The sequence below is a fragment of the Staurois parvus genome, unplaced genomic scaffold (assembly GCF_062004578.1).
Source record: "Staurois parvus isolate SC_StPar_1 unplaced genomic scaffold, SC_StPar_1.0 ptg000051l, whole genome shotgun sequence".
Lineage (NCBI taxonomy): Eukaryota > Metazoa > Chordata > Amphibia > Anura > Ranidae > Staurois > Staurois parvus.
This window is the reverse complement of record NW_028317847.1, coordinates 767,979-791,806: the sequence shown is the minus strand read 5'-3', so window position 1 is coordinate 791,806 and position 23,828 is coordinate 767,979. Positions and strand designations below refer to the sequence as shown.

At 43.6% G+C, this 23,828-nt stretch overlaps 1 protein-coding gene across 2 annotated transcripts in view; it reads left to right on the top strand.

Moving 5' to 3' along the window:
* Nucleotides 1-23,381, top strand: part of LOC149470165 (uncharacterized) — a 43,720-nt gene extending 20,339 nt beyond the window's left edge. The window contains exons 1-5 of one of the 2 annotated variants that reach the window (XM_089666229.1): nucleotides 2,552-2,726; nucleotides 6,282-6,393; nucleotides 9,202-9,321; nucleotides 14,004-14,082; nucleotides 19,797-23,381. In XM_089666229.1, the coding sequence (XP_089522355.1) occupies nucleotides 2,623-2,726; nucleotides 6,282-6,393; nucleotides 9,202-9,321; nucleotides 14,004-14,082; nucleotides 19,797-19,888 (507 nt within the window). In that variant the 5' untranslated portion in view covers nucleotides 2,552-2,622 and the 3' untranslated portion in view covers nucleotides 19,889-23,381. Of the gene's footprint in view, nucleotides 1-2,551; nucleotides 2,727-6,281; nucleotides 6,394-9,201; nucleotides 9,322-14,003; nucleotides 14,083-19,796 lie in introns of those variants that run through there. The other variant, XM_089666230.1, reaches the window with a different exon arrangement.
* Nucleotides 23,382-23,828: the final 447 nt, after the last annotated feature.

Sequence of the window (23,828 nt, the reverse complement as noted above, 5' to 3'; positions counted from 1 at the left end):
CCAAGGGGCGGTCCTCAGAGGTGGGTAGATGGTGGAAACAAGGGACGGTCCTCGGAGGTGGGTAGAACCAAGGGACGGTCCTCGGAGGTGAGTAGAGGGTGGAACCAAGGGACGGTCCTTGGAGGTGGGTAGAGGGTGGAACCAAGGGACGGTCCTCAGAGGAGGGTAGAGTGTGGAACCAAGGGATGGTCCTTGGAGGTGGGTAGATGGTGGAACCAAGGGACGATCCTCGGAGGAGGGTAGAGGGTGGAACCAAGGGACGGTCCTTGGAGGTGGGTAGAGGGTGGAACCAAGGGATGGTCCTTGGAGGTGGGTAGAGGGTGGAACCAAGGGACGGTCCTCGGAGGTGGGTAGAGGGTGGAACCAAGGGATGGTCCTTGGAGGTGGGTAGGAGGCAGAGACAAAGGTGAATCAGAAGTGGGAGTTCCTGCACCTATTCTATGAAAAACAAAGCCCTGGTGTTAGCTGTATAGTCAGTCAGCATGATGTCTAAGAGCTGATGGGCATAGACACAACATTTTTTGTTATCAAAGTCTTTGGCTATATGTGCTACTATTCCACTGCAGGATTTAAAAGATAAATAGTTACAATTGCAACCCAGCAGGTGAAGAGATCTAAATGCCATCCCCAACTTATTACATCTTTTCCAGGAAACTGACCAGAGAGATCAGAATACACACACTGCAGAATGACTCCAGATGAGGGACATTCATCCTTGTCTTGTAACAGAGTCTGTCTGGTTTAGGTATTTGTACTCAGGTTGTCACACAACCATGCAGGTGGTTCCTGGCTTGCTTTGTGAAAACTGAATGTTATAGATGTACCTATAGTAAATGTTTGTTTGTAAAATAATAATAGATTGACATAGAAAAACGTTTTGTTCCATCTGTTTTATATTGTATCTCTTAAAAATTGTAGTCTACTGCTACTTCCGTAATGTGAAAATGCTTCTAGGAAACTTTGGAAATCAACCAGCAAACAATAATATTAATGATAATAATAAATATACTCAGCTTTGCATGATTATCTAGAGCTATCGAAATGATGTTTGTAAGTTAAAAGACACAAAATAGGTTTTATTTATAACGTTTGCCATGTTGTTCTTTTGCCTTAAAATATAATCCTAAAGCAGAACTCCAGCAAAAAATAACAAGAGTTTCCCCGCAGTGCTTTCTTGTGCCACTAGATGTCCTCAGTATGATGGCTAACATCATTAAACCCACTTCCTCTAAGACCAGGTCATCCTGGACCCACCGAAGCCTGTGATTGGACAGGAATAGGAGAAGCAGCATAGCAGTGAGCTTATCTCTCTGTCACTCTGCTCTCTTCTCCTATCAGCATGCTTATGGCAGCACATAAATGGATTGGCTACTTCAGCTGTTTCTTCCTCCCATTCTCCAGCCCTGCTGTAAATGGGCTCCAAGAGGCTGATATCAGGTTAGATTCAGGTACTTACACTGATGGTATTTAAAAAATACATCTGATGATGCATTAATGATGAGAGAGCTGCATTTACGTGATTGTAACCCTGCACCTTGTAAAACAACCTATTCAGCTTCAGGCTCCATGCATACAAGTGTTTTTATAAGCTCCTAGAAGCTATTCTGAGCATTTTTTTCTGTTCCTAGAATCTACTCGTGTTATTCTATGTGTCCATGGACACTATTTAATGCTAGAAGCACTTTTCAAGCTTCAGCGTTTAGGAGCAGAAAAAAATTGTTTTTGTAGCATTTTGGGAGCGTTTTACAAGTAGAAAAAACACTGAATGCTCCTAACAGCTTTTTTTCTGCTTTTTATTTTTTCATGCGCTGTAAAAATGCTAACACTCCTAAAAACTCCTAAATGCTACTACAAGCTGGCACAAAAAATGCTATTATCAGCCGTTCTCATCCAGCATTTTTTCTAGCATTTTGTGAATTTATAAAAAACGGTAGTGTGCATGGAGCCTGCAATAGAAATGAAAGGCAAAACATTTGTGTATAGATATAAAAAATATTATAAATACCTTTTTTCCCTTTTAAAAATGATCCCATATCCACTGTTCTCAGCTGCATAAGAGCTGGAGGAGGAGAGACAGCAGTGCACTGATCTTCCCAGTGAATGGGGGGGGGCGTGTCAAGACAAGTCTGATCCTTGGAGGAGAGCAGGTTGAGTTCCCAGCACAGTCAGAGAACTGACCACGCTGTGCTCTCATGCTTAGTGTGGTCAGTTTTTAAGCAGAGAGACTGGCAGGAACACCACGAATTTCACACAAAGAAAGCAATACAAAGAGAACAGGATACTTTGTCATACAAGTACATGGTATATGAAATGTTGGGTTTACATATTCTTTCATCTGTGCCTTTTATAACTGCTGCTTTATCACACATTTCAGAAGTGGGTGAAGTGTGAAAATACATTGACATGAGGCTGAAGCGTCTTCACAGGAGACACACAATATTGACCTTGTCTGAGTATTTCCATACTTGTAGAATCACAGCTAGACATTGGCCAGAATGAAACAGATGGTAACACATGATGGAGACCATGTAAGCAATTAAGCGGCAACAAACTGATTCTTGTGACTTGTGGCGTGACTCTGCGATCAGATCCTTCTCACATCTCGGCTGTACAAGAAGCAGGATGATGAAGATGCTGTATAAAATCTTCCCTCTACTGACTACATTGATATCCCTTTCCCCGGTGCTGTTTGCTGGCCCTTTCCATGCACAATGCAGGCTGGACTGGTATGTATGGCCAGGGGCGGACTGACAACTCATGGGGCCCCCGGGCAATAGGGGATCATGGAGCCCCTGTGTCCTTACCCAAACCCAAAAAAGCCTATGAAAAAGGTACCAGGGGCATCTCATGGGGCCCCTACTGACCCCGGGCCCTCGGGCAGTGCCCGAGTTTCCAAATGGTCAGTCCGCCCCTGTGTATCGCTTAAACATTTGATACAATTTCTAAAAGATTTTTATTGTAACTTTTATTTACACAAAAAGTGTATACGGGCAGACAGTAACTTGCTGCAGATTTTAGAATAGGAAAGTTTGATTGCTGAAAGAATGAAATTAATTATTTAACCACTTGCCCTCCAGAGGATTCACCCCCCCCCCCCCCTTCCTGACCAGGTCATTTTTTGTTATATGGTGCTGTGTTACTTTATCTGACAATTGTGCACTCATGCAGTGCTGCACCCAAATGAAATGTATGTCCTTTTTTTCCACAAATGGTGATTTCTTTTGGTGATATTTGATCATTTCTGTGTTTTTTATTTTTTGCGCTATAGTCAAAAAAAGACCAACCATTTTGAAAAAAAACCCCCAATATTTTTGACTTTTTGATATAAAATATATCCAATAAAACTTTTTTTAAAAATCGAATTTCTTCATAAATTTAGGCCAAAATATATTCTGCTACATGTCTTTGCAAAAAAATCCCAATACGTGTAAATGAATTGGTTTCTGTGAAAGTTATAGTGTCTACAAATGGCGGTATATATACTGGAATTATTTTTTTGATATTAGTAATGGCAGCGATCAGCAGCATATAGTGGGACTGCGGTGGGCATTTTGACACTGGGGGGAACTGACTAACTACCACTGACATTCCCAGTGACACTAATACAGTGATCAGTGCTAATAAAAAACACACACTGTACTAAGGACACTGGGCAGGAATGGGTTAACATCTGGGGTAATCAAAGGGTTAACTGTGTACTGTTTTACTATGTGTGCTGTGTATGTTTTTCTATATAAGCATGCTGCTTTGTATTGCTCTGCTATGCAGAGCAATACAAAGCAGCATGCTGGTGCTGACAGGGGAGAAATCTGTATTGTTTACATACAGACCTTTCACCTGTCAGTGTTCTTCTGCGATTGCCGGGTGCTGGCGGGATATCTCCGACCAGGACCCAGTGATCAACAGCTGTAGCTGCCAATGGTGGCACGCGTAGAGTATATATACAAGATTTTGCACAGCCCTGAAGCAGTAGTTCTGCTACAGGGTTGTAGGGAAGCAGTTAACTTGCTCATTGTCCTTCTGGGGGAGCGCATTACCCTTCCTTCCTTCTTTCCTCCCTCCCTCCCTCCCTCTCTTCCTCCCTTCTTTCTTTGTTTCTTTCTTTCTTTCTTTCTTTCTTTCTTTCCTTCCTTCCTTCCTTCCTTCCTCCGTTTCTTCTTTCTTTCTCCCCTCCTTTCCTTTCTTCCTCCCTCCCTCCCTTTTTTCCTTTCTTCCTTCCTCCTTCCATTTTTTCCTTCCTCTCTTGCTTCTTCCCTTCCTTCCTTCGTTCATTCTTTCTCTCCTCCCTCCCTCCCTCCTTTTCTTTCTTCCTCCCTCCTTCCTTTCTCCCTCCCTTCCTTCCTTTCCTTCCTTCCTTCCTTCCTTCCTTCCTCCCTCCCTCCCTCCCTCCCTCATTTCCTTCCTTCCTGCCTTCTCCACTCCCTTCCTTCCTTCTCCCCTCCTTTCCTTCCTTCCTCCCTCCCTTCCTTTTTTCCTTCCTTCCTTCCTTCTCATTCTTCTTTCCTTCCTGTTATCTTCTTCCTTACTTTCTTTTGTTCTTCCTTCCTCCTCAGTCCTTCCTTTTCTACTTACTTTCTTCCTTCATTCTGTCCTTCTTAGCTTCTTTCTTACCTGTTTTTCTTTTTATCTTTCTTCTTCCTCTCCTTCCATCATTCTGTGCTTCCTTTGTTTCTCCTCCCTTTCTTTTCCTTCTCCCTTCTTTAATTTCATACTTCATGCTCTCCTTTAATTTTTCTGTCTGTTCTTCCTTCCTCCTCTTCTTTCTTTCTTTCTCTTTCTTTCTTTCTTTCTTTCTTTCTTTCTTTCTTTCTTTCTTTCTTTCCTCCCTCCCTCCCTCCCTCCCTCCCTCCCTCCCTTCCTTCCTTCCTTCCTTCCTTCCTCCGTTTCTTCTTTCCTTCTCCCCTCCTTTCCTTTCTTCCTCCCTCCCTCCCTCCCTCCCTTTTTTCCTTTCTTCCTTCCTCCTTCCCTTTTTTCCTTCCTCTCTTGCTTCTTCCCTTCCTTCCTTCCTCCCTCCCTCCTTTTCTTTCTTCCTCCTTCCTTCCTTTCTCCCTCCCTCCCTCCCTCCCTCCCTCCCTCCGTCCCATCCTTCCTTCCTTCCCTTCCTTCCTTCCTTCCTTCCTTCCTTCCTTCCTTCCTTCCTCCCTCCCTCCCTCATTTCCTTCCATCCTCTCTTCCTCCCTCCCTCATTTCCTTCCTTCCTGCCTTCTCCCCTCCTTTCCTTCCTTCCTTCTCCCCTCCTTTCCTTCCTTCCTTCCTTTTTTCCTTCCTTCCTTCCTTCTCATTCTTCTTTCCTTCCTATTATCTTCTTCCTTACTTTCTTTTGTTCTTCCTTCCTCCTCAGTCCTTCCTTTTCTACTTACTTTCTTCCTTCATTCTGTCCTTCTTAGCTTCTTTTTCTTACCTGTTTTTCTTTTTATCTTTCTTCTTCCTCTCCTTCCATCATTCTGTGCTTTCTTTGTTTCTCCTCCCTTTCTTTTCCTTCTCCCTTCTTTAATTTTATACTTCATACTCTCCTTTCATTTTTCTGTCTGTTCTTCCTTCTTTTATTTATTTATTATTTTATTTCACTGACACAAAAAATGTGGCCTAATTGATTTCACTGACACCAGCGGTGGTGGTTGTTTCATTTCACTGACACCAGAATGGAGCTTACTTTATTTCACTGACACCAGAATATGCAGTGTTTCACAAAAGTTTGGTGTCTCTTGGCTGCTTGGCAAATCTTGACATGTCTTTGTCTTGAGTCAACTTGTATCTGATTTTTGTAAATTTGCCATCTAGTAAAGTGTCTGTTTTTATACTCTGCAGTATCTGGTTGGAGATGTTTGATATCATTGTAATGAACTGACAAGCCACCAGTCCACCCAAAAGTGATATTTTAGTTAAAGGTCAACCCACACCTTCATATAGGTCTTAAAAACTCCCAACAGCAAGATCTTCCTGCCATAATTCCTGACTTTCTCCCTGTCCATCTGGGAGTTTTTGGTGTTCCTGTCCACCGTTGTGTGTTCCAGCTTCTCCTGTTACATTATCCATAATAGAAAGTATGTCAAAATCCAACAGGGACAGTGGGAGCCCCTGATAATAGACAAATCAGACTCGGATACTTGGTGCCCAGAACTCACCAACAGAGTCCCTAAAAGACAGAAAAAAATGTCAGATGGTTTCCTTCTCTAGTATTTACCAAGAACTGAAATCTCACTTTTTGGGTGGCCTGGCCCTCTCATAATCAATCATCCATTTCTGGAATGTCTATTTACCTTTTAAATTGCATTGTGCAGGAAATTTGGAATCTCTTGTTTTACTGTATACACAAGTTTGGTGACCCAAATAAAGCTTTGGACATCCATGGATAGCTGTATAAAAGAAGGAGGAGAGCGGTGCTTGTATGAGGTAAGTGGTCCACTTCCCAAAAAACGCCTGCCCCAGGCACAGCTGGCCATGCACATTACAATCTGATTTTACCAACAACTCTGTAATGAAAGGACATAGATGATTGGGTATACATGTAGCAATATCCTCTTGGGAGCTGCTGGTTCTGGGTCCCCCTATTTTCCTGCAATGCCAAGCAACACACATTTTCCAGACACAAGAACCAGTCCATGGGCTTGGGTTCTTTTGTTTTATTAGGGGTTAAACTTGGACAGGGTAAACAGGTTATGAGATGCCCAATTTCTTTGAAGAAATGGCAGAATGAGGACGTTTCCTGCTCTAACACATGTAAAAGAAAAAAGACAGATACTTAACTGCGTTTCACCAGGAACCATCACAGTCCTTAGTAGAGTAATCCCCCTTTTAGGAGTTTGATGTCCCCTGAGTGGATTCTCTAGTATCTACCAAGCAACGTGACAATGTGTAGGAACTTTGGTCCGCTTAGTGCACAGAATACCAGCCCACCTGGCTACGGTATCTGATCCCAGGACAAGGGATTGGGTAAGCTATGAACTGTCCCCGGAACCTTTGCCAGAACTTGCATTCAGCAGACTTCTCCCTTTTAGGTCCTGGGGGTGTAGAGGTACTCACACTGTTCTTGTCCTGCAGCTGTCGATAGAACTGCTTTCAAACCTTCTAGCTGGTCTGGATCGTCTCCAAGCTATGCAGACTGTCCTTCCCCAGTGGACTGCAGGGCAGTGGAGCTCCCTCTTTCAGTTTCTCTTCAGCTTCCAGCCTGGAAGCAGAACCCCCCTCCTCCATGGTTCCCTCCCAGGCTACACAGCAACACCTCTCAGCAATCTATCTTCCACCCGACTCCTCTGCTAGTATGGCTGTCTCATATTTATGGGCTAGTCCTACCACACTACCAGGGTCTCTTAGCCTGGGAGTGGTCAGACTTCGCTCACTGGCTTCTGGAAACTTCCATGGACCTCCAGAACCAGGTGGAGGCTATAAAATCCCAACCTGCTGAGTCACTCAGCCCGATCTTACAATTAACCCACAATAATTCAGGCTCACTCACTACTGTGAGCCAGAAATACATTTATCTCACACTTGCCCCACCTAGTGGATGCTACAGAAATATGTATGTATATTTAAGATACACTATATTGCCAAAAGTATTGGCCCCCTGCCTTTACACGCACATGAACTTTAATGGCATCTCAGTCTTAGTCCATAGGGTTCAATATTGAGTTGGCCCGCCCTTTGCAGCTATAACAGCTTCAACTCTTCTGGAAGGCGGTCCACAAGGTTTAGGAGTATCTATGGGAATGTTTGACCATTCTTCCAGAAGCACATTTGTGAGGTCAGGCACTGATGTCGGACGAGAAGGCCTGGCTCGCAGTCTCCGCTCTAATTCATCCCAAAGGTGTTCTATCGGGTTGAGGTCAGGACTCTGTGCAGGCCAGTCAAGTTCCTCCACCCCAAACTCGCTCATCCATGTCTTTGTGGACCTTGCTTTGTGCACTGGTGCGCAGTCACTTTGTTATAACAGTTGAGCGTGGAATATTTAGTAGCCAGGAAATTTCATGGATGCACTTATTGCACAGGTGGCAACCTATCACGGTACCAAGCTTGGAGTCACTGAGCTCCTGAGAGTGAGCCATTCTTTCACAAATGTTTGTAGAAGCAGTCTACATGCCTAGGTGCTTGATTTTATACACCTGTGTCCATGGAGGTGATTGGAACACCTGAATCACATGATTTGGAGGGTGGGCCCAATACATTTGGCAATATAGTGCAGCCTTTCTCAACTGGGGTGCCTTGGCAAAATGTCTAAAAATTGCCCAAAATTTGTATACAAGCCAGTGGGTGGACAAGCCTGCCTTTTAGTTACACAAAGCCACAGGTTTTCATTGTGCGCCATTACGACCTTCTAGCTGAGTAGGTACACGTGGATATCTGAGTAGGTACACGTGGATATTTGAGTAGGTACACGTGGATATCTGAGTAGGTACACGTGGATATCTGAGTAGGTACACGTGGATATCTGAGTAGGTACACATGGATATCTGAGTAGGTACATGTGGATATCTGAGTAGGTACACGTGGATATCTGAGTAGGTACACGTGGATATCTGAGTAGGTACACGTGGATATCTGAGTAGGTACACGTGGATATCTGAGTAGGTACACATGGATATCTGAGTAGGTACACGTGGATATCTGAGTAGGTACACGTGGATATCTGAGTAGGTACACATGGATATCTGAGTAGGTACACATGGATAACTGAGTAGGTACACATGGGTATTTTAGTAGGTACACATGGATATTTGAGTAGGTACACGTGGATATCTGAGTAGGTACACGTGGATATCTGAGTAGGTACACGTGGATATCTGAGTAGGTACACATGGATATCTGAGTAGGTACACATGGATATTTGAGTAGGTACAAGTGGATATCTGAGTAGGTACACGTGGATATCTGAGTAGGTACATGTGGATAATTTGTTATTTGAATTTGTAATTTGAAAAGTATATTTCTAAGAGGTGTATCGGCATATGTTTTGAGCCCATTGTTCAGGGATGTGATATCATTTGATGAACACTGGCTGAGCTTTGTAGTACTGCACAGCACTATTCATATACATTGAAGTCTGTCTCTAACTGTGGGAACACACGAGTGTGTGCAGAAGTACATCGTTTTCCAATTAATTGGTGGATGTGGGTGACTGCTCTTGGGTACACTTGGTTGACTTTGTTGTTTCTTAACACATTAATATTACTTTCTCATGAAGGTAATTGATTTTTGTTTTCTTAGCTCCAGTCAGCCAATGAACATTACATTGTGGCAAAGCACAGGAACTTGATACACAATTATGTGGATGACCTGACGTTTAAGTTGAGGCCGATTGCGGCATTCCATTCCTGCCAGGTATCGGTATGTATCCTAAAGTCCAACGTTTGTGACAGAGAACAGAAAATACTGTAAAATAGCTGGGAGGGAAGGTAGATGCTGCTGTTATTTTTTCCACTTGCAAAGATTTTAGTGTATTTTGAAGGGGTAACATTAAGCTGCCCCCCCCTCCCCATGTAACACCAGAACTGGATAAAAGGGTTTATTTAGGAAATGTTGCTATTCCTCACATTCTCACAGTAAACGGGCGGACTGACAACTCATGGGGCCCCCGGGCAATAGGGGATCATGGGGCCCCTGTGTCCTTGCCCAAACTCAAAAAAGCCTATGGAAAAGGTACCAGGGGCATCTCATGGGGCCCCCTACTGACCTCGGGCAGTGCCCGAGTTTCCAAATGGTCAGCCCGCCCCTGGTAGTAAAGTATGCTTGTTAGACTCACTGTGGAACCTAAGGGGTTAATCCTCTGCATTGTGTAAAAAGGCTGTTTGATCCTGTCTTTTCTGTCCCTCCCCTTGTTCAAATGTCCACCTGATACAGACTGAACCCGTGGTCACATGCACATGCTCAGTTTGGTGTGTGTTGCTGGAGAGGTTTTTTTTTTCTTGGGAGGGTGCATGTGATCAGCACAGGGCCAATCAGCACTGTCCATACAGAGGTCAGGGGTTTCACATCCTCCTAGAGCAGAAAGAAAACTCCTCCTACAAGCTTTAACCAGTGCTCTGCTAAAGTCACAAGACTGCTATATACTGCTGATGAGAAAAGGTATTTAGCAGTTTATATTTACTAAAATAATTGCATTTCCATGTTCTGTGCATTTCACCGGCTATACCTGATGATCTGAAAAGGGACCATGTGAGAATGTATAGTTTTAAAGTGTTACTAATCCCACAGCAGTAAAATCAGTCTGTATATGCAGTAAAGTATGCTTGTTATACTCACTGTGGAACCTAAGGGGTTAATCCTCTGCATTGTGTACACAGACTGTGTGATCCTGACTTCTCTGCTCCTCCCCTTCTTCCAGTGTCCCCCTCATATCTCCTGATAAGACTTATCATGTGGAGTCACTCTGCAAATGCTCAGTTTGGGGTGTATTGTTAGATAGGTTTTTTTTGTTGTTGGGAGAGTGCATATGATCAACACAGGGCCAATCAGCCCTGTCCAGACAGAGGTCAGGGGTTCTGCATCTTCATAGAGCAGAAAGAAAACTCCTCTCCTACAAGCTTTAACCAGTGCTCTGCTGATGTCACAAGACTGCTATATGCTGCTGATGAGAAAAGGTATTTAGTAGATTATATTTACTAAAATAATTGCATTTCCATGTTCTGTGTACTGTGGGAGAGCAGATATAGTGCAGCACAGTTGCTAAAATTGTTAGCACTTCCGCCTGGCAGTACTAGGGTCATTGGTTCGAATACCAGCCACAGCACCTCCTACCTGGAGTTTGCATGTTCTCCCTGTGCCTGCCTGGGTTTCCTCCGGGTAATCCGGTTTCCTCCCACACTCCAAAGACATGCTGGTAGGTTAATTGGATCCTATGTAAATTGGCCCTTGTATATGAATGTGAGTTAGGGACCTTAGATTGTACGCCCCTTGAGGGTTAGGGACTGATGTGAATGTACAATATATATGTAAAGCGCTGCGTAAATTGACAGCGCTATATAAGTACCTGTAATAAATAAATAAAATAGTGAATGCAGGGTCTGGGAAGACCAAATATAGTGAATGCGGGGTCCGGGGAGACCAGATATAGTGAACGCAGAGTCCTGGGAGACCAGATATAGTGGATGCAGGGTCCGGGGAGACCAGATATAGTGAATGCCGGGTCCGGGGAGACCAGATATAGTGAATGCGGGGTCCGGGGAGACCGGATATAGTGAACGCAGAGTCCTGGGAGACCAGATATAGTGAATGCAGGGTCCGGGGAGACCAGATATAGTGAAGGCAGGGTCCGGGGAGACCAGATATAGTGAACGCAGGGTCCGGGGAGACCAGATATAGTGAACGCAGGGTCCGGGGAGACCAGATATAGTGAATGCAGGGTCCTGGGAGAGCGGATATAGTGAATGCAGGGTCCTGGGAGAGCGGATATAGTGAATGCAGGGTCCGGGGAGACCAGATATAGTGAATGCAGGGTCCGGGGAGACCAGATATAATGAATGCAGGGTCCTGGGAGACCAGATATAGTGAATGTAGGGTCCGGGGAGACCAGATATAGTGAATGCAGGGTCCGGGGAGACCAGATATAGTGAATGCAGGGTCCTGGGAGAGCGGATATAGTGAATGCAGGGTCCTGGGAGAGCGGATATAGTGAATGCAGGGTCCGGGGAGACCAGATATAGTGAATGCAGGGTCCTGGGAGACCAGATATAGTGAATGCCGGGTCCTGGGAGACCAGATACAGTGAATGCAGGGTCCGGGGAGACCAGATATAGTGAATGCAGGGTCCGGGGAGACCAGATATAGTAAATGCAGGGTTCGGGGAGACCAGATATAGTGAATGCAGTGTCCTGGGAGACCGGATATAGTGAATGCAGGGTCCTGGGAGACCGGATATAGTGAATGCAGGGTCCGGGGAGACCAGATATAGTGAATGCAGGGTCCTGGGAGACCAGATATAGTGAATGCCGGGTCCTGGGAGACCAGATACAGTGAATGCAGGGTCCGGGGAGACCAGATATAGTGAATGCAGGGTCCGGGGAGACCAGATATAGTGAATGCAGGGTCCGGGGAGACCGGATATAGTGGATGCAGGGTCCGGGGAGACCGGATATAATGAATGCAGGGTCCGGGGAGACCAGATATAGTGAATGCAGGGTCCGGGAGGAACAGATGTAGTGAATGCAGGGTCCGGGGAGACCAGATGTAGTGACTGCGGGGTCCTGGGAGACCAGATGTAGTGAATGCAGGGTCCGGGGAGTCCAGATATAGTGAATGCAGGGTCCGGGGAGAGCAGATATAGTGAATGCCGGGTCCGGGGAGACCAGATATAGTGGATGCAGGGTCCGGGGAGCCCAGATATAGTGAATGCAGGGTCCGGGGAGACCAGATATAGTGAATGCAGGGTCCTGGGAGACCAGATATAGTGGATGCAGGGTCCGGGGAGACCAGATATAGTGAATGCCGGGTCCGGGGAGACCAGATATAGTGAATGCAGGGTCCTGGGAGACCAGATATAGTGAATGCAGGGTCCAGGGAGACCAGATATAGTGAATGCAGGGTCTGGGGAGACCGGATATAGTGAATGCAGGGTCCTGGGAGACCGGATATAGTGAATGCAGGGTCCAGGGAGACCGGATATAGTGAATGCAGGGTCCAGGGAGACCAGATATAGTGAATGCAGGGTCCGGGGAGACCGGATATAGTGGATGCAGGGTCCAGGGAGACCAGATATAGTGAATGCAGGGTCCGGGGAGACCAGATATAGTGAATGCAGGGTCCGGGGAGACCGGATATAGTGAATGCAGGGTCCGGGGAGACCGGATATAGTGAATGCAGGGTCCTGGGAGAACGGATATAGTGGATACAGGGTCCGGGGAGACCAGATATAGTGAATACAGGGTCCTGGGTTTAGTAACACTTTAATGTGTGTTTTTAAATACTTTATTGCAATTTTATAAGTTTTATTTGTGTCATAGTGATTTACTTATGTGATTTGGAGACAATCTGTGAATGTAGTATAAAATATTAAATGAAAAAGTTGTTGAGTCACCCCATGCCCTTGAAGGAAATATACCCTAAAGCACAAGTGTCAAACTTAAGGCACGTGGACCGAATCAGGCCCTCCAGGCCATTTCATGTGGCTCTTGCACCTCTCCTGTAGGTATCCCCTTGTCTCCTTCCCACCTTGTCCCAGCAGTCGGCAGCAGAGAGGAGAACAGAATTTCTCTGCCAAATCCTGCACTTCTCAGTGCAGCTGCAACACCCCTCATCTCGGCCTCTCCTGGTCTCAGCATTCAGCAGACTCTGGTAACTGACTCCACTCTTCCTCTGGTCCTCCTCCAGACCCTGAACTTTCTGCTTTCCAGCTCGGGGGGTGCATGATGATGTTAGGGAGGGTGTGGGATTTTTGACATCTGATGTAAGTGTGGGGGGGTGCTTTGGACATCTAGTCTTACAGATACAACCGGCCCTTTGAGGGCATCCGTAATGCTGATATGGCCCGTGATGAAATGGAGTTGACGCCCCTACTCTAAAGTAACTCTTAGAAATGTTAAACTGCCATTGTAACAGGAAACAGTATGGAGGAATGGTAAAAACAAGAATACAACAAAATTTAAAGAACCTCTATTTTTTTTTACTAATTTTGATAATAAAAAAGAATCAGCAGATCGTTATTACGATATATCACCAAATGAAAGCCCAATTTGTCCTAACCCGCCCCCCCCCCAAAAAAAACCGAGGTATAATCCACCTGGATACACTAAGTAGTTGTGGTGATGTGTACAGTTTTACTAACATGTCAAAGTTGCAAAACTGGTTTCAGGTGTTAGGATATGTTTTACCTTCATCATGAAGGGGATAAAATATATAAAGTAAAGATATAAAAGGGAAGCTCACAGGTGGTTTACTTTTGAACACAAATGGATCACCGGCCTATGGTGACATAGATTACATAGAATTCGTTATTCCTTGTATGAGATTACAAACATGATAACATTTTTCTTTCAAGGTAAAGAATTTAAAAAGGATTACCAATGTTTTTGCAGGCATTCTCTGTGTCTGAGCCATGGTATATTGTGTTCGATGATGGTATCAACTACTGCAACCTCCACAACCTGCTTGAGGGTAAGATCCTTCATCCCTTGAGAAGTATGAGGCCATATTTATCAGGCTAGTTAGATGTCAAAAACCTTTGCTCTATCAAGGGGCGGACTGACAACTCATGGGGCCCCCGGGGAATAGGAGATCATGGGGCCCCTGTGTCCTTGCCCAAACTCAAAAAAGCCTATGAAAAAGGTACCAGGGGCATCTCATGGGGCCCCCTACTGACCCCAGGCCCTTGGGCAGTGCCTGAGTTTCCAAATGGTCAGTCCGCCCCTGGCTCTATCTGTCCTTTCTGAAATTGTGCATCATTTTAATCATGGGTTTTGGGGTAATTTATCAACCATTAAAGTTGAAGATGCATTTTCAGCCAATTCAGGCATGGTAAAATCAAATGAATTTCCTATTCACCATCTTTTTAAAGAGGACCTGTACTGATGGAGCTTTACCCAATAATAAAGCAAGTAGACGGCAAAGGACTTGTTTTACCTATAGGATCTCTGCAGCTGGTCTTTTCCTTATTACTGACTTAACATGACTTGCTCCATGCTGTGTGGAGGTGGCCATCTTGGTATTGCTTCATCAGGACATTGCTTCATCATATTTAAGCTTTCCCTCACAATAGCTAGTTAGCTGAATGCTGATTGTGTTTATAATCAAACCAAAGGGGTGAAGATAGCACAGATCCACAGAATGAATGAAGCAGAAGCAGGGAGATCCTTGCAGTACAGGTCCTCAGATACAGCTTCCTCTCCAGCAAGGAGAACAGTGATCAGCACTGTGGTGACATCACTAATAAATACATTTATAATAAATAAATAGTAAATCTTATGTCAAATCTGATGAGACTACTGATCACACTGCAGATATACAGCTATGAGGCTCTAGGTCAGCCTTACTCAGCCAGGGTTGTGTGGAACCCTGGGGTACCTCCAATGGTGGGTAAGGGTTCCTTGAGAAGAGAGCACTGTCAGATTGATCTCTTGCCTACACTGACCACCAAAGTAAGGGGACACTACAATTTTCAGTGTATTATTTATTTATTTTATAATTATCATTAACCACTGGCCTGCCAGACATTTTCACCCCCTTTGTGCCCAGGCCAATTTTCAGCTTTCAGCGCTGTTGCACTTTGAATGACAATTGCGCGGTTATGCAACACTATACCCATATACAATTTTAAGCACTTTTTTCACACAAATAGAGCTTTCTTTTGGCAGTATTTAATCACAACTGGGGTTTTTATTTTTTGCACTATAAACAAAAAAAACTTCAAAAAAAAAAAAAGTTTTTCTTTTGTTTCTATTATAAAATTTTGCAAACAGGTAAATGTTCTCCTTCACTGATGTGCATTGATGAAGTTGCACTCATAGGCACTGATGAGGTGGCACTGATAGGCTGCACAGATGAGGCGGCACTGGTGGGCATTGATGAGGAGGCACTGAAGATGCTGCACTGATATGCAGCAATGATGAGCACTGATAGGCAGCACTGATGGGTGGCACTGACTGGTGGCACTGATGGGCACTGATGGGCAGCACTGCTGGGTGGCACTGCTGGGCACTGATGGGTGGCACTACTGGGCACTGATGGGTGGCACTACTGGGCACTGATGGGTGGCACTGCTGGGCACTGATGAGTGGCACTGCTGGGCACTGATGGGTGGCGCTGATTATCAGTGCAGATCTGCTCTGTGACACTTGCCGGTTATTGACAGTGTGAGGAAAGTGCAGCCGATAACAACTGTATTTACTTTGTGATCAGCTGTGTCATTGGACACAGCTGATCACGTGGTAAAAGGCCACTGTGATTGGCCTTTTATCTAGTTATGTGATCAGCTGTGTCCATAGGTCACTGATAGTGTCGGGTGTGCACCACTGGGGACATGCGGGAGACGTGTTCTGGGAGGACGTCATATCACGCCCTCTAAGAACTGGACAACCGCGCTGTAGCTGTCTTTCGGCTATTGCGTGGTTGTAAAGTGGCTAAGAACTGATTCACACATGTGCGGTGCGGGTTAAAGCTCAGGTCTCACAGCTAATTGACACAGTATTTGTTCAGCTGTTAAGGTCTACATCAGGTTCAGGACAAGTTCAGGTCAGGATTTTATCCTGATCACACATGTGCTTTTGAAATGGTTCCCATAAAAGTCAATAACCTTTAATCCGCACCTGAACTGGAACGCACTGCTCAGAAATTGGACAGAACTCTTTTTCAATCCGCACTGAATCTGCGCCACCAGTGCAGCGGACATATGTGAACAGGCACCATAGGAAGAAATGTTATTTCACATGTCATGTGGATTGGATGCGGTTCAAACCACATATACAGTTGGAAGACTACTGCTATTCTCCAACAGGAATTCAAAGCAAAAGGTGGATTGTCGAGAAAACTTCTTAGATTAACAATTAACATTTCTAGATATTCCCTATAAGATAGTAAATCTTCAGTTTTTGACATCTGGTACATTTTAGGTGAAATGCAGCCCATTTGTTAAAAAGGATCCAGAAATTCTTCTTACAAGTATTTTATTCATTTCACTTACAAAGTCAATGAATGGAGAATCCTATAACGTTTTCCATTAAAAGTTACATTTTTTGTTCTTGATAAAAATCATAAAAATGACACTAAACACTGGTTTAAAAAAAAAGTTTGCATTGTTAACTCAGAATCCCATCTATTGCTCTCAACTCCCTCCAATCTCCTAAATTCCTTTTTTTTGCTGTTGTGATCCAACTTCCTGTTAAAGGGTGGCTACATTTATTCTCCCCACTCTCTCTGTATGTAGAAAAGTAGCCACCTGGTCTTGCTCAATAAGAGGAAAAGGATAGGTTTGGGAACTCATGAAGGATTTTACAAGAAGGCAGAAAAACACAGTAAGAAATGATTTAATGAAAAAGATCATATCCCCCCTTATGTATTATACATGGAGATCATATCCCCCCTTATGTATTATACATGGAGATCATATCCCCCCGTATGTATTATTCATGGAGATCATATCCCCCTTATGTATTATACATGTTGATCATATCCCCCCTTATATATTATACATGGAAATCATATCCCCCTTATGTATTATACATGGAGATCATATCCCCCCTTATGTATTATACATGGAGATCATATCCCCCCGTATGTATTATACATGGAGATCATATCCCCCCTTATGTATTATACATGGAGATCATATCCCCCCGTATGTATTATACATGGAGATCATATCCCCCATTATGTATTATACATGTTGATCATATCCCCCCTTATGTATTATACATGGAGATCATATCCCCCCTTATGTATTATACATGGAGATCATATCCCCCCTTATGTATTATACATGAAGATCATATCCTCCCTTATGTATTATACATGGAGATCATATCCCCCCTTATGTATTTATACATGGTGATCATATCCCCCTTATGTATTATACATGGAGATCATATCCCCCCTTATGTATTATACATGGTGATCATATCCCCCTTATGTATTATACATGGAGATCATATCCCCCCTTATGTATTATACATGGTGATCATATCCCCCTTATGTATTATACATGGAGATCATATTCCCCCCTTATGTATTATACATGGTGATCATATCCCCCTTATGTATTATACATGGAGATCATATCCCCCTTATGTATTATACATGGAGATCATATCCCCCTTATGTATTATACATGGAGATCATATTCCCCCCTTATGTATTATACATGGAGATCATATTCCCCCCTTATGTATTATACATGGTGATCATATCCCCCCCTTATGGATTATACATGGTGATCATACCCCCCCTTATGGATTATACATGGTGATCATACCCCCCCTTATGGATTATACATGGTGATCATACCCCCCTTATGTATTATACATGGAGATCATACCCCCCCTTATGTATTATACATGGAGATCATATCCCCCCTTAGGTATTATACATGGAGATCATATCCCCCTTATGTATTATACATGGAGATCGTATTCCCCCCTTATGTATTATACATGGTGATCATACCCCCCTTATGTATTATACATGGTGATCATATCCCCCTTATGTATTATACATGGAGATCATATTCCCCCTTATGTATTATACATGGAGATCATATCCCCCTTATGTATTATACATGGAGATCATATTCCCCCTTATGTATTATACATGGAGATCATATCCCCCTTATGTATTATACATGGAGATCATATTCCCCCCTTATGTATTATACATGGTGATCATATCCCCCTTATGTATTATACATGTTGGTCATATCCCCCCTTATGTATTATACATGGAAATCATATCCCCCCCCCCCTTATGTATTATACATGGTGATCATATCCCCCCTTATTATACATGGAGATCATATCCCCCATTATGTATTATACATGGAGATCATATCCCCCCTTTTGTATTATACATGGAGATCATATCCCCCCTTATGTATTATACATGTTGATCATATCCCCCTTATGTATTATACATGGAGATCATATCCCCCCCTTATGTATTATACATGTTGATCATATCCCCCCTTATGTATTATACATGGAAATCATATCCCCCCTTATGTATTATACATGGAGATCATATCCCCCTCTTATGTATTATACATGGAGATCATTTACCCCCTTATTATACATGGAGATCATATCCCCCATTATGTATTATACATGGAGATCATATCCCCCCTTATGTATTATACATGGAGATCATATCCCCCCCTTATGTATTATACATGGTGATCATATCCCCCCTTATGTATTATACATGGTGATCATATCCCCCATTATGTATTATACATGGAGATCATATCCCCTCCCTTATGTATTATACATGGAGATCATATCCCCCCTTATGTATTATACATGGAGATCATATCCCCCCTTATGTATTATACATGGTGATCATATCCCCCTTTATGTATTATACATGGAGATCATATCCCCCCTTATGTATTATACATGGAGATCATATCCCCCCCTTATGTATTATACATGGTGATCATATCCCCCCTTATGTATTATACATGGTGATCATATCCCCCATTATGTATTATACATGGAGATCATATCCCCTCCCTTATGTATTATACATGGAGATCATATCCCCCCTTATGTATTATACATGGAGATCATATCCCCCCTTATGTATTATACATGGTGATCATATCCCCCTTTATGTATTATACATGGTGATCATATCCCCCCCTTATGTATTATACATGGAGATCAAATCCCCCCTTGTGTATTATACATGGAGATCATATCCCCCTTATGTATTATACATGGTGATCATATCCCCCCTTATGTATTATACATGGAGATCATATCCCCCCTTATGTATTATACATGGCGATCATATCCCCCCTTATGTATTATACATGGTGATCATATCCCCCTTATGTATTATACATGGTGATCATATCCCCCCCTTATGTATTATACATGGAGATCATATCCCCCCCTTATGTATTATACATGGAGATCATATCCCCCCTTAATCTCTTCTTCTCAAGAGAGAAGAGGTTAAGTATAATTTACATTGGTCGTCAAAGTGTGAAACATGTTGCGTTGTACCAAAAACATTAACATTGTATCAATATGAATATTTTTTGAACTTTAAAAAAATTGCATGAAGCCATTAAAATTCTGACTTACAAACGTTGACTTCTGATATAAGGAGTGTGTATGGTTAGTGGATGAACGTTTCCCAACAATCTGTTCTTGTCTTAGGTTCCGGCTTGGTCTCAGCTCCAGGATTCTCCGAATTCACGAACGACTTCAGATGTACCCAGTATTCTACTGCCAACTGTACTATATACTGAAGCCATCATGTGATCTTTGTCATTGTACCGCCATCACTTCCTTCAGCACTTTACACTCCTAGATATGTTATATCATGAAGCGTCAGTAGTCTATAAACTGCTTAAAGCAAAGTTCCACCTAAAAGGGCAAGCCTTGCTTGTCTGCCTCCTCCCCCTCCTGCCACATTTATCACATTTTTTTTTTGGGGGGGGGGGGGGTAATGGGTGCTTGTTTTTTTTTTCTGCCTCTAAACACCTGCAAACAGCTATGTGTCCATGGACACATAGGCTAACACAGAGGGGTGTTTAGCCCCATGTGCCTGTCAGCCTTTTTAAACTTTTCAAAGTGAAATCCCTGACAAATTGCAGACACAATGGAACAAATGAGCTCCTAAACCTATCCATTATCTTTGATAGCCTCCATTGTGAGCCTCACTGAAACCACTAAATCACTATAGGGGTCAAACTTCAGGGCTGAGCCCACCAACGACCTCAGTGTCCCAAAAGGGTGATCTCAATAGACGGGGTGGCAGCTGGTGGAGATTAGCCAATAGAAACAAAGAGAAACACGGTTCATTTTTATACAATCTTCTTTAGGGCTTGTTCACATGTGAGGCTGGGAGAGGGGCAGTAAAACACCATGGTTGATTCATGCTTTTACCCCTGCCAGCCACTGTTGGGAATGCAACAGCATGTACTATAATGTACTATATATAGTATTGTGTGTTAATATCACTTGACCAGTAGATGGCACTGTACACTAAAGGTTACTAGTTGTGTATATATCTGAAAACTTGTTAGTTCCTCTTCTCTATCATCTTCAGGAAGTAATATGTCTGCTGTGAAATGTGCTCTGTATGTTTGTAACTAAAGCCACACAAGTAAAGCCTGAATTCTGCTATCACTATCAGTGTCTTCTATAACACATAACCAACAGCCACTACCCCCTTTGTCTGCAGAGGCAGTGGCTGGGGGTGTATACATGCTGCGGCCATAATGCTTTGCATAGTGCCCACCGAACACAACCCATTCAAGTAAATGGGGCCACTCTGCAAGCATTCTGTAACTGTGTACTAGTGTGGCATTCAAGGGGTTAAAGCAGGTGATACGATGCCTCCTGTCAAATGCTCTCTGAAGAGCGATCTGAATGTGGATCACTCCTCAGAGAGAAAAACACTTGTGAACAAGCCTTGTAGCTACCAAAACTAAGGGTGCTTTCACAAGGCTCTCACCAATTCCTCTTCTGTTGTAGATCAGTCACAGGAAATTAGGTGGATTCTAAACCAACAACAAATCAAAGTTCACATTGCACTAGGGCAAGTTCTTGAAGCTGTAGCAGGCTCTGAGGGAAAGCAAATAATGAAGAAAAGCACCTCTAAGTGCAGTATTAACCACGTTAGGACCGCCCTATAGAAGATATACTTCTACAGGGTGGCACCTGTGTGCAGGATCACGTATATATACATCAGTTTGCATTTCCGGGTATGGGTCGCGCACGAGCCTACCCACGCCGCTATTCGCGTCCCTGGATGTCAATCACCGGGTCCTGGCTGGTAATTACCCACCGGCGCCGGGTGATTACTGAGCATCTCGGACGGGGAGGAAGATTGTTTTGTTTACAAACAAAGAAACAATCTTCCTCCCTGTCAGCTCGGGCGCACTGCTTGGGATGGCTGTGCACAGTACAGCCATCCTGATCAGTGTACTTACAGTAAAGAACACCCCTTCCCCCTAGTAAAACACTCCCATCACACAGTTAACCCTTTGATCGACCCTCACATTAACCCCTTAATGCCCTGTGTCATTAGTACAGTGTCAGTGCTTTTTTTTTCGCACTGATCACTGTATTGGTGTCACTGGGGTATCAGTGACACCAAGTTAGTTCCCCCCCAGTGTCAGTCCTAAAAGTCGCTGATCGCTGCCATTACTAGTAGAAAAATAAATCCCATTATCTATACCGCCATTTGTAAACGCTACGACTTTCACGTAAACCATTTAATTGACATGTACTGGGATTTTATTTAGAAAAGACATGTCGCAGAATACATTTTGGCCTAAATTTATGACGAAATTTGATTCTTTTTATTTTTCTACTGGACGTTTAATAGCCAAAAGTCCAAAATATAGTTTTTTTTCTCAAAATTGACGGTCGTTTTTTTGCACAAAAAATAAAAAACACACAGGCGATAAAATACCGCTGAAAGAAAGTTCAATTTGTGCGAAAAAAGACGTAATTTCATTTGGGTACAGTATCGCATGACCGCGCAATTGTCAGTTAAAATAATGCAGCGCCGTAACTCAAAAAATGGCCTGGTCAGGAAGGGGGGTAAATCCTCTGGAGGGCAAGTGGTTAAAGGACCTTTTTTTCTAAACAAATAAAAAGCCCCTCTCATGGTAGACAGCCGTCTATGGATGGTGCTAATTACAAGATTGTGCTTGAGAAAGGAGTGTTCACCCTCCAGTGGCCTCGCGCATGCTCCAAAAGCACTGCATGCTGGTCCCTCCTACGTCATCACGCTGAGGCCGATGTTGCGCTCCACGGTGTGTTCCACCGCCCGTTTAATGGAGACACATATGCTGCCCGGCTTTCACAATCTCCAGTCTCCCTCAGCGCCCGTCATGGCTTTCTCCAGCGAGGACATGGACATCATCACTCAACATTTTATTCCTCTGATGAGCTTCTTTTACATGTCTACCATGTGAGCCTTTTATTTGTTTAGCAATAAACGTCCTTGAATATTGCACTTAGAGGCGCTTTTCTTCCTTAAATGAAGGGAAATCTACCCAAGGGGACACATTAATAAGACCTGGCAGGATTTCTATCCATTCCTCACTGTATCCAGGGGCGGACTGACAACTCATGGGGCCCCCGGGCAATAGGGGATCATGGGGCCCTTGTGTCCTTCCCAAACTCAAAAAAGCCTATGAAAAAGGTACCAGGGGCATCTCATGGGGCCCCCTACTGACCCCGGGCCCTCAGGCGGTGCCCGAGTTTCCAAATGGTCAGTCCGCCCCTGACTGTATCCCACACTTAAAAAAACAAATTAATAAGTTTGGCTTTAGATTTACTTTAATTTAATGATAGTATCATGCATATGTACAAATTGTGTTTATTGAATTGAGATTCATTTATTGCCAAGATGAATATTTGGAAAATGGGCAGCACACTGGCTAAATGGTTAGCACTTCCACCTGGCAGTACTAGGGTCGTTGGTTCGGATCCCAACCACAGCACCACCTCCCTGGAGTTTGCATGTTCTCCCTGTGTCTACGTGGGTTTCCTCCGGGTACTCCGGTTTCCTCTCATACTCCAAAGACATGCTGGTAGCTGAATTGGCTCCTGTCTAAATTGGCCCTAGTATGTGTATGTATGAATGTGAGTTAGGGACCTTAGATTGTACACCCCTTGAGGGTTAGGGACTGATGTGAATGTACAATATATATATGTAAAGTGCATGTAAAATTGACGGCGCTATATAAGTACCTGAAATAAATAAAAAAGGTTGTGACAGTATCCTGTAAATTCATTATTTTAAACACTGAGCAGTGAATGTATCTGTGAATACAGCAGGGGGCGCTCTATTACTGTGTCACACACCTAAGCTTACACAAGCTCATTTTCCTTTGCAGGATCTTAATAAAAAACTCCAGTTTCTGCCAACTGTCACTTTGTAGCCCAGTCCTGCTGCCAGCAATAGCTAACACAGAGTAATAGGCTGTACAGCAAAGTGTGAAAATATTCCAGTTTCTGCATAATTGGGGGCACATCTGTGGAAAATCATGGCAGACTCAGGCTGGGATCACACTTTCCCAAGGCAGTGGTAATGCATGTGTGTTAATACGCTTGCTTTGCATGTTGACGTGCGTTGCATTAAGGCAGCCCTGAGAATGCACCGAAGGGTCCAAATAATTGGGCATGCACCATTTTTGATCATGCAGCACATCGCACTGTAATGTGTAC